We start from the raw sequence: 15,619 nt of genomic DNA, 5'->3' as shown, positions 1-15,619 counted from the left end.
CGGATATGATCTTTGACGCCCATCAAATAGAAGAAAAGTGCAGGGAGCACCATTAAGACCTTTCGTTCTCTTTGACCCTCCCAAGTGCTTAGTCCAGTGCTCTGCACACAGTAAGGACTCAAATAACATTGTAAGCATTGGATGATAACAGAAGACCAGGTTTTCTGTTAGACTGTAAAGTCATTGAAGTCAGGAATCAAATCCACCTTCTCTATTGTTCCAGGGACCTTTACAATAATAATAATAATAATTATTATTATTATGGTGTTTAAGTGCTTACTACATGCCAGGCACTGGACTAAGCACTGGGGTGGCTACAGTGAAATCCAGTCCTGTCCCACATGGGGCTCACAGTCTCAATCCCCATTTTACAGATGAGGTAACAGGTTCAGAGAAGTGAATTGACCTGATCAAATCACATAGACAAGTGGCGGAGTGACCTTAGGACAGATACAAGATAAACATGGGACTCACAGTCTAGGTAGGAGAGAGAACAGGCATTAATAGTAATAATAATAATAATGATGATGATGGTATTTGTTAAGCACTTAGTATGTGCCAAGTCTGTCCCACTGGGGCTCACAGTCTTAGTCCCCATTTTACAGATGAGGTAACTGAGGCCCAGAGAAGTTGAAGTGACTTGCCCAGAGTCACACAGCTGACATGGGGCAGAGCCGGAATTCGAACCCACGATCTCTGACTCCTAAGCCTGTGCTGTTTCCACTGCGCCATGAAATCCCCATTTTGTAGATGAGGGAACTGAGGCACAGAGATGTTCAGTGACTTGCCCAGAGTCACACAGCGGACAAGTAGCCAGGATTAGACTCCATGTCCTCTGACTCCCAAGCCTGTGCTCTTTCTCCGAGGCCACTTAGTAGTACTCCGGCAGATGGTAAACACTCAAATACCACTGATTGGTCTCTGGTTATTAGCAAATTTGGCTGCTATGAAAAGTTCATTAAGATTCTGAAACTGCTTCACAGTGGCTTGGCTGGCCGGGGCAGAGTTCCTATCTGAGCACTGCTCCATTGTCCAAGGAGGAAAGCAAGAATAGGCAGTGCCTGGTCTCATATTTGATTCATTCTGTGAGCCATATCCCTAATTTTGTATTCATATATGTAATTTGTATTACCGTCTGTCTCCCCCATTTAGGCTGTGGGTGCACTGTTGGTAGAGAATGTGTCAACTCTGTTGTACTGTACTCTCCCAAGTGCTTAGTGCTGTGCTCTGCACACAGTAAGCGCTCAATAAATACCTTTGATTGACTGCTGGAGGTTGCAACAAGAAACCTAGTTGTAGGGGTCAGAATATGCTTCTACCTCTCTGGGAAACTTATCTTTTTATATTTTTTTCTTTTGGTAATTTGTTAAGTTCTTATTGTGTACAGGGCACTGTACTAAGCATTGGGGTAGATAACAAGTTAGGTTGGACTTAGTCACTGTCCAACATAGGGCTCACAGTCTTAATCTTATCTATTTATTTATTTATTTTACTTGTACATATCTATTCTATTTATTTTATTTTGTTAGTATGGTTTTGTTCTCTGTCTCCCCCTTTTAGACTGTGAGCCCACTGTTGGGTAGGGAGTGTCTCTATACGTTGCCAACTTGTACTTCCCAAGCGCTTAGTACAGTGCTGTGCACACAGTAAGCGCTCAATAAATATGATTGATTGATTGATTGATTGAATCTCCATTTCACAGAAGAGGTAGCTGAGGTACATAGTGATTTGCCCAAGATTTTATAGCAGACGGAGTGGCGGAGCCGGGATTACAGCCCCGGTCCTTCCGAGTACGGGGTCCGGGCTGTATCCACTAAGCCGTGCTGCTTCTCTGTATTAATTTATCAGTAAATAAATTGTATTTATTGGGTGTTTATGCAAAGCACTGTACTAAGTGCTTGGTGGAGTACAGTAAGAATACTAGAACTCCATTTACTCAGTGGGGTTAGTATACATGATTCCCTGCCCTCATATCGTACAGTCTAACAGGGAAAACACACCCCAAAATAAACCACAGGAAGAAGAGAGCAGCAAATTAAAAGGACACATAAGTGTGTCTAGACTACAAGCTTCTTGTGGGCAGGGATCGTGTCTTCTAATTCTGTTGTAGTGTACTCTTCCAAGTGCTTAGTACGGTGTTCTGCACACAGTAACTGCACAGTAAATACCATTTTTTAATTGATTGATTAAAGCACATAAGGGATTTTCCAGGTGTTTAGCATGAAAGAGCTGAAGTGGCAGGAGGGAATGAGGTTGGGTGATGATGTGAATGATTAATACAGGAAGGCTTCCTGAAGGAGGTGATTTCAGAAGGGCGTTGAAGATGGGAAGAGCAGTAGTCCGCTGGTTGGGACAGGGAGGAAATTCCAGGCAGGAATCCAATATTGTTGTTTGAATGCTTGCTGTGTGCAGAGCACTGTACTGATAACTTGGAAAACTACAATACAGTAGAGTCGGTAGACATGATTCCTGCCCACAAGGGGTTTTCAGTCTGTAGGGGAAGACTGACATTAAAATAAATTACAAATTGGGCAAATAGTAGAGTGGAAGGATAGGTAAATATAATTAGGATGGTATTTGTTAAGTGCTTACTGTGTGCCAGGCACTGTACTAAGCACTGTGTCCTGGGCCTGGGGTGAGTATCAAAGTGCTTAAGGGGTACACAGCCAAGGGTATAGTTGATGCAGAAAGATGGGTGGATAGGGGAAACGGCTTAATCAGGGAAGGCCTCTAGGAGGACATGATTTTAGGAGGGTTGAAAGCAATTATAGGTTGAGTTGATGGAGGAAATAGCTTGATACTTGATGGGAAATGAGAGTACAGGTAAGTCTGGATTACTTCCAGTGAAGAGTCACGGATGTTATGCTCAGGAGTATGAAGTCGGTATAGAAAGCGATAGAGAACTGTTAGCAGGGAATTATTTCATACTAATAGGAAAAGTTTCAGGAAGAAAACTAATTGGAAATATTCGATACAGCCTTATTTCAAAGCTCAGAGTACGATAAATATTGAACTAAGAATCAATTGCTTAATAGAGTTTTAAATCTTCAAAGTCATGGTAACAGCGATCACCTCCTCTGTAAAAGATTGCATTCCCAAGTCTGTTCTTATAATTCCGCATAGCATATTTCAAGTTGTTATAGTTAGTAAGCTATCCAAGCTGTGTTTCTTTTACAGGTAAGAAGGATCAATGCATTATTTGTAACGTGCCATGTCGTACAATTTTACTTACAAGTCAAGTAAGTAAAGATCCTATTAGAAGCAGTACAGTTTTAAAATTTGAGTTAATAATAATTCTTATATTACTAATATTATGATAGTTTTATTAATAAGTAAAAATAACACTTATTAATCAATTGATAAAATATGGTATTTGTTCAGTGCTTACTACTAACCCCTGGGGTCGATTTAAGATTATCAGGTTGGACAAAGTCTCTGCCTCACATGGGGCTCATAGTCAAAGGGGGAGAGAGATCAGGTGTCCACTCCCATTTTACAGATGAGGAACCTAAGACACAGAGAAGTTTTAAAATTTGAGTTAATAATAATTATTATATTACTAATATTATGATAGTTTTATTAACAAATAAAAATAACACAGTGAATTGATAAAATATGGTATTTGTTCAGTGCTTACTATGTGTCACGCACTCTCCTAACCCCTGGGGTCGATGTAAGATTATCAGGTTGGACACAGGCTCTGCCTCACATGGGGCTCATGGTCAAAGGGGGAGAGAGATCAGGTGTCCACTCCCATTTTACAGATGAGGAAACTAAGACACAGAGAAGTTAATCGAGCTCACACAGGAAACAACTTCATTAGAACCCAGGGCCTCTGACTCCCAGGCTTGTACTGTCTCCACTACGTTGTATTCCTGACCTTTTTGTGTGAAAAAATGCTTTTGAATGTTATGAATTTGCGTATTTCTACCCGTTCAAGATACCCTAATAATCAAAGGCATTTTATTGTGTGTCAAGCGTAGAGCTGAGCACAGTGGTGGGGTTGATAGAAAATAATTAGATCGGACAGTCCCTGCCTGGGTGGGCAGTCAGCAGCGGATAGCAGCGGGACTCCGGGAGCCGGGGGGGGCCCGGGAAAGTCTCGGACTCAGTGGGCCGCATCAAGTTGGGGGAAAACCCATGATGCTCAAACCACCCAGCCAGCTCCATCTGGAGCAGGGCATCCTCACCCATTCTGCCCTGGGAAGGTGTTCTAGCCCCACCGTGAAGGTTCTCACCAGCCGGGAGAGAAGGAGGGAAGCAGGGGCGATTGATCGATGATATTTATTGAGCACTGACTGGGTGCAGAGCACTCTAACTAACTGCTTCATTCGGTCTTATTTACTGAGCACTCACCATGTGCAGAGCACTGAACTAAGCACTTGGGAGTGAACAATAAGTCAATAAACAGACACAGTCCCTGCCCACAATGAGCTCAAAGTCTAGAAGTGGGGAGACAGACATCAATAATAATAATAATAATAATGATGATGGTATTTGTTAAGCGCTTGCTATGTGCAAAGCATTCATTCATTCATTCAATCGTATTTATTGAGCGCTTACTTCTAAGCGCTGGGGAGGTTACAAGGTGATCAGGTTGTCCCATGTGGGGCTCACAGTCTTAATCCCCATTTTACAGATGAGGTAACTGAGGCACAGAGCAGTTAAGTGACTTGCCCAAAGTCACACAGCTGACATTCGGTGGAGTCAGGATTTGAACCCATGACCTCTGACTCCAAAGCCCGTGCTCTTTCCACTGAGCCGCACTGCTTCTCTACAAATACAATACAATACAAATAAATGAATTATGCTTGTGAGAGTACAGTGCAGGAGAATTAACAGGCATGTTCCCTGCACATGACGAGCTTACAGTCCAAATAGAGATGGCAGGAGTGGGTCTTAGATGTCCTCAGAAACTTTTCAGATCCACTTTTTAAGAAATTTTGGTATAGTCCAGAAAACCGCTGATTTGCTAAGGTCAGTGTGTGTGTTAAAAAGTCACACTTTTTAATTAGATGAGTTGCCAAAGATGTCATCTATTTAAGGCTTTTTCTCCTCATTATTGCTTCTTAAAGGTGTCCCGTTCAGAACTCTAAAATTGTGATCCATGCCCTCTTTTTGCTTAGAGTCAGCCGAGGACCATGGAAGTCCTCCCTGCCGTTCCCAAGCCTGTCGCTGCCACTGGGTGCAGAGGTCGTTGTGGGCAAGGAATGTGTTATATTGTTAGATTGTGTGCTCCCAAGTGCTTAGTACAGTGCTCTGCACACGGTAAATAGGACTGACCAACTATTGACCGACTGACTGCTCTGAGCTGGGGAGATGAGGACCCACGCACCCCGAGGCATGAATGAAGCCCCCATGGTGGGAGGAGAGAGGCTCAGCAGCTGCTACCCAAATCTGTGGCATCCCTGGAATGAGAAGCAGGGGAGGAAAGGAGGAGGTTAACTACTGCTAGTGTCGGCCCTCTCTCTCCACCTTCCTTCCTTCCTTCCCTTCTCCTCCCTTCCCATCAGTCGTATTTATCGAGTGCTTACCATGTGCAGACTACTGTATTAAGTACTCAGAAGAGTACAGTACAGCAGAGTTGGTAGACACGCTTCCTGCCCATAGTGAGCTTACAGTCCAGAGGGCGAGATGGATATTAACATAAATAAACGATGGATAAGTACATAAGAAGTGCCGTGGGGCTGAAGTGGGGGAGAGTGAACAGAGGGAGCAAATCAGGGCGATGCAGTCCCCTTTGACAGCCTCAGCTGTTGCTGTGAAGCTATCAAATCATCTCGATTTGTTGCTGAATTGTACTTTCCAAGCACTGCGTGCAGTGCTCTGCACACTGTAAGCGCTCAGTAAGTCGATTGAATGAACGAATGACCAATGGTATCATCATATTGCACCGTGATGTGGTGAAGTTACGGGGGAGCCTCGTAAAACTGAGAACTCCTAGGCCCCTGGGGTTCAGGGGAGAGCTTAATCTGTCTCAGGAACCGACGAGACGGGGTTATAGGAGTGGGGAACAAGGTATCCTAGGTGATTCTCAATGAAGTAAGCTTGGTTAATGTGTGCTTAATTATGCGGTTGGCTTCTTGTGCGCCGGCTACCTAAAGGTTTCAGTTTGTTTGGTTCTTCTCCCCAGAACAATTTACCATCCCTGGACTAGGGCCATGTCGTTCCCCAAAATCTTTTTGATACTTCGATACCGGATGTTTTACATTCTAGAATTTCCATGGTCCTCGGCTGACTGGAAGGCAAAAAAGAGGGCATGGATCAGAATTGAACAGGACACCTTTAAGAAGCAATAATGAGGAGAAGATGATTTAAATACGATTACATTTTTGGCAACCCATCTAATAAAAAGCGTGACTTTTTAAATGCATAGATTGGCCTTAGTAATTTAGCAGTTTTCTGGACTATACCAAATTAAAAAAAAAAAAACGGATCTGAGAAGTTTCTGAGGAAAGCAGTAAACGTTCCTTAAGTAAACTACGACTATTTTTATAATCACCGTTTTCTTCCATCTCCCATACGTTTTGTGACCAAGATATGAAAAAACACATTACATTTTTTACATCAAAGTCTACAGCTCTTTTTTCTGTTCCTCCTTAATCTCCTCGTTTTATAATGTCATTTTTAGAAGTAGTAAAAATGCTCTATTAGCTCCATAAATAATCTTTCTGGGTCTCTTTTCAGGTGGATTTTAATATCCAGGCTTTCTTTATGGATATAGATTGTTTATGTAAGAAGTATTCGAAAGAAACTTCACTGGTAAGTTATGTGCAAAATGTTTTCCAAGACTGCAGCTTCATAGCAATCAGAATCCAAGTATTTTTGGGGAATCTGCTCTCTATTTCTTTTGGTTTTTATTTTGTGTTCCATAACTTTGTTTTGTGGAAGTCAACCGTGATGTAAAAGTGAAACAGAGTTTTGACTGTCCCTCACTTTATTGGGTTTATAAAATGTAAAAATGAAACATTTGGACTTGGATTTAAAGTTATCTGCAGCATTACAGGATGAAGTATACTATTGCAAAAATACAATCTGTAAAAACTATCAGTTGATGAACCAATTTCATTTTCAGATTTCCGAATTTCAAGAAAAGCAGAGAGGGCGCTTGCTAACGTTCTACAAAGAAAAGGTAAATCTGTATTTGTCTCTGATCTATTGCCCTATTGGGTTTTTTTTTTAAGTAACTATTAGGTTTTTCTTGAGAGGCAGCATGGTGTAGTGGTTAGAGCATGGGCCCAGGAGTCAGAGGTCATGGGTTCTAGTCCTGGCTCCGCCACTTATCTGCTGTGTGACCTGGGCCATGCCCCTTCACTTCTCTGTGCCTTAGTTACCTCATCTGTAAAATGGGGATTGAGATTGGGACACAGGGACTGTGTCCAACCCAATTTGTTTGTATCCACCCCAGTGCTTAGTACAGTTCCCGGCACATAGTAAGCGCTTAAAAAAATACCATAATAATTAGTATTGTTGTTATTAAGATGCTCGTCAGGTTTGAATTATCCTGTAAACTCCCAGAATTTCAGTGTCAAACTTAGATGAGAGTGGGCGGGTTGGAGCTAGCCCACTGAGTGAGCTGGCCACTATCGTCTGCGGACTTATGGCAAGAGCAGTTACACTTTGGTCTGCAGTGGCTACTCTGCAGCACCAATGCTGCTGTGCAGCCCGTGTCCTCATCCCTTCTCTTCTGGAGCGGTGACGGGTTTCAGGTACACGTCCCGCGTTCTGGGTAGCTGAGCAGTGGTAGTATCATCCTCAAAATTTCCTGCATGCCTGCTACGTGCAGGGGCTGGGGCGGCATATGATAAAATAGAAGACACGGTCTCAGCTCTTGAGGAGCATTCAATTAATTCAGTGGGCGCAAAACACCTGGAACTGAATTTTAAGCTGTTTCTTAACTTGATTTACTTAGGGGAAGGGGAGAGAAACACTCATCTTAGTTCCCCTGCAGTGTGAAAGTCCAGCCCAGTTGGATTGGAAGAGGGCAAAAGAGTTGGGGAATCCTGCCCATCATTTATTTATTATTAGTCTTATTATAATACCACTTTGACATTAAAGTTACACCCCTTTGTGGCTGAACTTCCACACGTGCAGGCATGTCAAATGTCCGGATCACGGACTTCCTGCTAGCCCCTCGAGGTCCTGTGTGGCCCTGTGCAACAACCGGCTCAGTCGGGGAGTGGAAGAAGAAAGCCCCAACTGATGCCCACAGCTGCCGGAACCCACTGCCACACTGAGCTTTTTTCTGGGACGGCTCCCTCCTTACACCCTTTGAGTTTTCCAGGGAGCTGCCATGAGCTCCCGAGAGCCGGGCCATTCGGCAGAGGAGAAATCACCATTCGTATTCACCTCCGACTCTCCCAGGAGAAGAGGATTGGAATAAGTCTCTGTTCGTGTGAAGCTGTGTATTCGTGTGACTGAGAACGTCTGAGGCGTGAGCCTCTCTCTGTCCGTGGGTCTGACGTGAAGGGTGTGGGAGTGTCTGCCTCTGATCTGGTCCATCACTCGCTGTCTTTATCCCTTTCCTGCCTTTGAACACTCTCTCATCTCCCATCTACGTGCCATCCAATTACATATTGCCAAGAAAATAATAGGCAGTTCTGTTCCCCAATTCTGTTTCCTTTTGTTCTATTGAATAACAGTGTAATGGCTAAACATTTCCCAATTTCTTTGTAACTTGCAACTTTTAAAAAGCAAGGCGTGCTTATGATAGTATTACTGTTTAATCAATCAGCCAGTAGTATTAAGCGCATATGGTGTGCAGAGCACTGTACTTAAGTTCTTGGGAAATTACCACGCAGCAGAGTTGGTAGACCTGTTACCTCTCTACAAGAGCCCAGGCACAGGAGTGACTTTGACATGCTGTTGCCCGAATTACACATTTTGAGGGACCTTTTATTAACAATAATAATAATAGTAATTAATACTAATTTTGGTACTTGTTAAATTGCTTACTTTGTTCCAAGCACTGTTCTAATCAGGTTGGACACGGTCCCTGTCCCACATGGGGCTCACAGTCTAAATAGGGAGTAGGATTAATCCCCATTTTACAATGAGGAATCTGAGGCACAGAAAAGTTAAGTGACTTGCCCGAGGTCACACAGCAGATATGTGGCAGAACTGGGATTAGAACCCATATCCTCTGACTCTCAGGCCTGTGCTCTTGCCACTAGGTCATGAGGCTTCTCTTTTAACGCTAATCTCATTTGTTAGGAGTCAAACCAACTTCATTTTTTCAGTGATTGTTTTAAAGTTAGGTTGCAGGTAATGGGAACTCTTATTTGCATCACATTTTCCATAGCATATGGTAACATTTATTCTGTAATATAAGGAAAAATTCAAATATTTAAGATGGGCATATTTTTTCCTAAAGAAAAAGAAAATGGTATGTCTTTTAATCTTGTATAAAATGTTAGAATGTATAGGTAAAGTCCTTTTATAATGAGTCAATTTCAGTGACTTATTCTCTCCATTTCCTTCAGTGAAGTTCTGATTGTTTTATAGCACTATTTCACTACTTTAAAACAATGTTGTAGTTTTAAGTCATCTGAATTTCCTTGCCTCTGGATATTCCTAAAAATTCCAGAGAAGTCACCAACACAGGCAGAGAGATCACAAAGTCAAAATCAGTGTGGTCTAAGGGAAAGACTGGGAGTCAGGAAACCTGGGTTCCAGTCCCAGCTCCACAGCTTATCTGCTGTGTGAGCTTGGGTAAGTCACTTGACTTTCTCTGTGACTCAGTTTCCTCATCTGTATATTGGAGGTTAAATACTGAGAGCCCCGTGTGGGACAGGGACTTTAATCTGATTATATTATATCTGCCCTAGCGCTTAACACATAGTAAGTGCTTAACAAATACCACAGCTATTATTGAAGAACCATTCAGTGTCCACGATTCTCTTGGATGCTGCATTATTATCATCAGTGGTATTTACTGAGTGCTTTCTGTGCAGAACACTGTACTAGTCAACAGAAATGATAGTTATGTTCCCTTCCTACAGTGAGCTTACAGACTAGACGGGGAGACGTATCAATATAAATAATTCATAATTTATAATATATGCTTTATAGCCATGTACATAAGATGCAGTCATGCCTTTTCTGGCCATCTGATGCATCAGAAGCATTTTATGTAACTACTTATGTGTTTGTCTTGCTCTCTGCCCGGATCAGGAATTTTTTGACCTGAATTCTTATTGTTCGTCACAAAGTGGTGCACACTCAAATTTCTGGCTTTCTAAACAATATGGCATCAAATTGCCGCATTTATGGAGTGCTCTTTAAAATGGGTGCTAAGTTGAATCAAAGTGTTTTTATTTTGATTTTTTCCCTTGTCTTGATATTTGTTTGACAGGAGTAAAACTTGCAAAATAATACATTTTAGAATGTGATCTCATAATAACCATAGTTTATCATAGGGAAATGATTTGGGATCTCCATGGATTATGTCGTAATAAAATTATATCTAAAATATTGTGAATCCTGGTAATAGAATTCAAACTCTAAGCTTTCTGGAATGAGGAGTTTGGCTATCAAAATCTCTCTCTGAAACTGAGTCTATATACCTGATAAATGGAAATTTTGATTATCTCTAGACTTCTAAATTAGAAGACTCTCTTAAGACGCTAACGAAACAGATGCAACAGTTAGAAAGGTATGGCCCATTTGAATTTTTAAAAATGCTACAGAGAGTAAATGGTATTTTTATGTTCAAGATTTTAATTTGTATCTTCCATAGCACTTAGAACAGTGCTTGACACAGAATTAGCACTTAACAAACACCATAATTATGTTAAAGAATTGTCTTCACAAATTTCTTTCAAAGACCCTAAACCAACTCAAAGATTATAATTGAAGAGGTAATTCAGAATGTCAGCGTATCCTTCTGGGAGGTTGTGCCTAGTGTAGTATGGACGAACAATTGTTAGATCCAGCTCACAGAAGTGGTGAGTTGGTCAATCAGTTAATCAGTGGTATTTTATTGAGTGCTTACTGTGTGCAGAGTACCGTACTCGGTGCTTGGGAGATTACAATATAACAGAGTTGGTAGATATGTTCGCTACCAACAGTGAGCGTACAGTCTTAAGGGGGAGACAGATATTAATATAATATAAAATTAATATGAGTATAAAATAGATATTATATGTACAATTTGCTCCCTCCTGTCATCTCTGCAATGGACATGACTTCTCTCCTCTTCCCCTGAAACGGCTGGGGCTGTTTTTAGACTAATGGCACATACAGTAGGTATCGGAGCAGGGAGGCTTGGGACAATCAGCATGATCTCCCTTGACAGCTGCAGAGGGTATTCCAGGGCAGCTTTCCGAAGGGGTCTATCATCGAAGCGGTCTTCGAGCATTGGGAGGTTGTTGGGAGCCAAGCTGATTAGCCGTGATGCGCACTTCTGGGACTGGAAGGTCAGTGCCGACTTTCAAGGAAGAGTCGAGGCCAGCTGGCTCCTGACCCTAAGGCGCAACACCTGGGCCGCCATAGAGTCATTGCAACCAATTCTGGAAGGTTTAACCACCTTGCAGCTTCTTGTGAAGGGGCGGGAGTGGAGGGGAAACGCAAGACCAACATTGGAGTAGGCCGCAAGAAGAGCAGTTCATAGAATCAGAGGTGGGTGGCACCTCAAAATCAATCAATCAGTGGTATTGGTCGAGTGCTTACTATTTTCAGAGCACCGTACTAAGCGCTTGGGAGAGGACAGTGCAACAAAAGTTGCAGGTGTGTTCCCTGCCAATATTAAGCTTGCAGTCTAGAGGGGAGACAGACATTAATATAAATGAGTAAGTCATTTGTAATAATGATAATAATAATAATGGCATTTATTAAGTGCTTACCATGTGCAAAGCACTGTTCTAAGTCCTGGGGAGGTTACAAGGTGATCAGGTTGTCTCATGGGGGTCTCACAGTCTTAATCCCCATTTTACAGATGAGGTAACGGAGGCACGGAGAAGTTAAGTGACTTGCCCAAAGTAACACAGCTGACAATTGGCAGAGCTGGGTTTTGAACCCATGACCTCTGACTCATTCATTCATTCATTCAATCGTATTTATTGAGCACTTACTGTGTGCAGAGCACTGTACTAAGCGCGTGCCCGTGCTCTTTCCACTGAGCCACGCTGCTTCTCATTTGTAATATGTAATATAAAGATATGTACATAAGTGCTGTGGCGTTGGAGCTACTATCAGATGTCCAAAGTTCACAGATTCAAGTGCATACATGCAGAAGGGAGAGCGAACCGGGGGAAAGAGGGCTTAATTGGGGAAGGCCTCTTGGAGAGGATTTGACTTAATGCTTTAAAGGCAGAGAGAGTGATGGTCTGGCGTATGTTGCAGGGGAGTGAGTTCCAGGCTGTGAAAGGAGGTGGGAAAGGGATCAGCAGTGAGATGAGATTGGAGCATTAAGCAGATGCGAGAGGAACGGGGTGTGCAGCCTGGGCTGTAGTAGGAGATTAAGGAGGTGCATTAGAATGGGGTGAACTAACTGAGTGCTTCATAGCTGGTGGTGAGGAGTTTTTGTTTGACGCGGAGTTGGATGGGCAGCTCTTGGAGATTTTGAGGAATGGGGAGACATAGACTGAACGTTTTTATCGATAAATGATCTGTACAGCAGAGTGAGGTATGGACTAGAGTGGAAAGAGACAAGAGGCAGGGAGGTCAGTGAGGAGGCAGATGCAGTAGTCGAAACAGGGTAGGATGAATGCTTGGATCTCGTGGTAGCAGTTTGGATGGAGAGTAAAGGATGGATTTTAGCAATGATATTTAGGTAGAATCAACAGTATTTGGTGACACATTGAGTATGTGGATGGACCGAGAGATGAGTTGAGGCCAGTGCCAGGGTTATGGGCTTGTGAGATAGGATAGTGATTTTGTCTACAGTGATGGGAAAGGAGGAGGGCAAGATTTGGGTGGGAAGAGACTGTCACCAAAACCTGCCGGTTTCACCTCCACAACATCGCCAAGATCCGTCCTTTCCTCTCCATCCAAACCTTGCTGGTTCAGTCTCTCATCTTATCCCGACTGGATTACTGCATCAGCCTCTTTTCTGATCTCCCATCCTCCTGTTTTCTCCCCACTTCAGTCTATACTTCACGCTGCTGCCCGGATCATCTTTGTGCAGAAACGCTCTGGGCAAGTTACTCCCCTCCTCAAAAATCTCCAGTGGCTCCCTTTCAACCTACGCATCAAACAAAAACTCCTCACTCTTGGCTTCAAGGCTTTCCATCACCTCGCCCCCTCCTACCTCACCTCCATTCTCTCCTTCTACAGCCCAGCCCTCACCCTCTGCTCCTCTGCTGCTAACCTCCTCACTGTACCTTGTTCTCGCCTGTCCCGTCGTCGACCCCCGGCCCACGTCCTCCCCCTGGCCTGGAATACCCTCCCTCCACACATCCGCCAAGCTAGCTCTCTTCCTCCCTTCAAAGCCCTTCTGAGAGCTCATCTCCTCCAAGAGGCCTTCTCAGACTGAGCCCCCTTTTTCCTCTCCTCCTCCCCATCACCCCGCCCTACCTCCTTCTCCTGCCCACAGCACCTGTATATACGTTTGTACAGATTTATTATTCTATTTATTTTACTTGTACATATTTACTATTCTATTTATTTCGTTAATGATGTGCATTTAGCTTTAATTCTATTTGTTCTGACAACTTGACACCAGTCCACATGTTTTGTTTTGTTGTCTGACTCCCCCTTCTAGACTGTGAGCCTAATGTTGGGTAGGGACCGTCTCTATATGTTGCCGATTTGTACTTCCCAAGTGCTTAGTACAGTGCTCTGCACACAGTAAGCGTTCAATAAATACGATTGAATGAATGAATGAATGAAAGATACAGAGTTTAGTTTTGGACATGTTTAAGTTGAGGTGTTGGCTGGACATCCAAGTAGATATGTCTCAAATGCAGGAGGAAAGGTGAGATTGCAGGGAAGGAGAGAGGTCAGGGCTGGAGATGCAGATTTGAGAATCATCTTCAAAGAGATGGTAATTGAAGTGGGAGTGAATGAGTTCTCTAAGGGAGTGGATATAGATGGAGAATAGGAGACCCAGCACTGAGCCTTGAGGGACCCCTATTATTAGAGGGTGGGAGGTAGAAGAGGTGCCAGCAAAAGAGAATGAGAAAGGGTGGTAAGAGAGATAGGAGAATCAAGGAAGGACAGTGTCAGTGAATCCAAGGTTGGATAAAGTTTCAAGGAAAAAGCAGTGGTCCACAGTGTCAAAAGCGACTGAGAGATCTACGAGGATTAGGATGGAGTAGCAGCCATCAGATTTGGCTAGAAGGAGGTCATTGGTTACCTTAGAGAGAGCTATTTCTGTGGAGTGAAGGGGAAGAAGCCAAATTGAAGGGGATCTAGGAGAGAATTGGAGGCTAGGAAGTAGAGACAGCAGGCGTAAACAACTCTCAAGAAGTTTGAAGAGAAATGGTAGGAGGGAGATGGAGTGAAAACTGGGAGGAAAAGGTCATTTAATCCAGCCCCCTGTATCTGTACATAACAACATAAACCCATTCACTCGCATACACTCTCACACATGGTTGGCATCTTTTCCTCATGCTGTTATTTTTCTTCAAGTCAAGACCTTTTCCAGTCCATAGTGGCAGGGAGTCAGTGGGGCAAATAAAAAAAAAAGGCTTTGGAGCAAGCTTTGAACTTCACACAGTGGCAGAGAGCCAAGAAATAAAAGCCCCCGGGCATGGACTTTGAAGTCTCAGGAACACTAAACTGAGTAAGCAGTAAAAGGCATCTAAAAAGATGTGACAAGGGATAGGTGGAGGTGGGGAGGCATGGTGCTTTTGTCCGCAGTGTTGGGTGGCATCGTCTCTTAAAATGTCAACTCCATTGTTGTGGGAGCTAAGAATTACTCTGAAACATTTTGGTTTCGGAGCAAAATTGTATATGAAACAGGAAAAGGTACTAATTCTGCCAAATCTAATTCATTTCCCAACTTCTCATTCTCATCTTTTGAAGACCTAGGTTTCTTAATGGAAAATCCAATTTTTCTGAAATGAAAAAAAAAAATGGTTAAATCTTCCCAGATTGACTGCCACATTCCTTATCCATTTTATTTTTCTATTTTCCTTAGTTATTGCATTTGTGTTTATATATATATGTAGGTATGTATGCACATGTGTGTATGTCAGTCAATCAGTAGTATTTATTGAGCACCTGCTGTCTGCAGAGCACTGTATTAAGCACTTGGGAGAGTACAATATAACAGTGTTGGTAGACTTATTCCCTGCTCCTTTATTAAATGAAGAGTTCTCATATTAGAAGATGACACCCAATGACCTTTGTCTGTGAGGGCTTGCGTGACTGAAAAGGCCACATTCCTATCTCCATTTTGTACATCAAAGGAGGATCCTTTGTGTTATTATGATATTCAGAGAACCTGGCCCTGTTTGTCTCCCTGCCTCTCAGTCTGTATGAAGCTTTTGTTCCAAAAGAACCATGACTTTGTTGATAGCAGCCTCTCATCCAAGTGCAAAGGTGTTGCAGAAGGGAGAGGGAGGGCTTGGAAGATAGGTGATTTTAATAAAGCTTTGAGGGTGGTCTGTCAGATGTGAAGGGGGAGGGATTTCCAGGCCAGAGACAGATTGGGGGCAAGGAGTCAGCAGTGAGA

General features: G+C 43.0%; 1 protein-coding gene across 1 annotated transcript in view; it reads left to right on the top strand.

Annotated features, from left to right (window-relative positions):
- RNF212 (ring finger protein 212) overlaps window positions 1-15,619 on the top strand; it is a 38,690-nt gene that overhangs the window by 7,117 nt on the left and 15,954 nt on the right. Inside the window, exons 2-5 of the mRNA XM_038752973.1 lie at window positions 3,178-3,239; window positions 6,688-6,762; window positions 7,076-7,132; window positions 10,596-10,654. Of these exons, the coding sequence (XP_038608901.1) occupies window positions 3,178-3,239; window positions 6,688-6,762; window positions 7,076-7,132; window positions 10,596-10,654 (253 nt within the window). The remainder of the gene's footprint in view (window positions 1-3,177; window positions 3,240-6,687; window positions 6,763-7,075; window positions 7,133-10,595; window positions 10,655-15,619) is intronic.

This window comes from Tachyglossus aculeatus, chromosome 10 (assembly GCF_015852505.1).
Source record: "Tachyglossus aculeatus isolate mTacAcu1 chromosome 10, mTacAcu1.pri, whole genome shotgun sequence".
Classification (NCBI taxonomy): domain Eukaryota; kingdom Metazoa; phylum Chordata; class Mammalia; order Monotremata; family Tachyglossidae; genus Tachyglossus; species Tachyglossus aculeatus.
The sequence above is the reverse complement of the archived record's forward strand: the minus strand, read 5'-3'. Positions and strand labels throughout refer to the sequence as shown.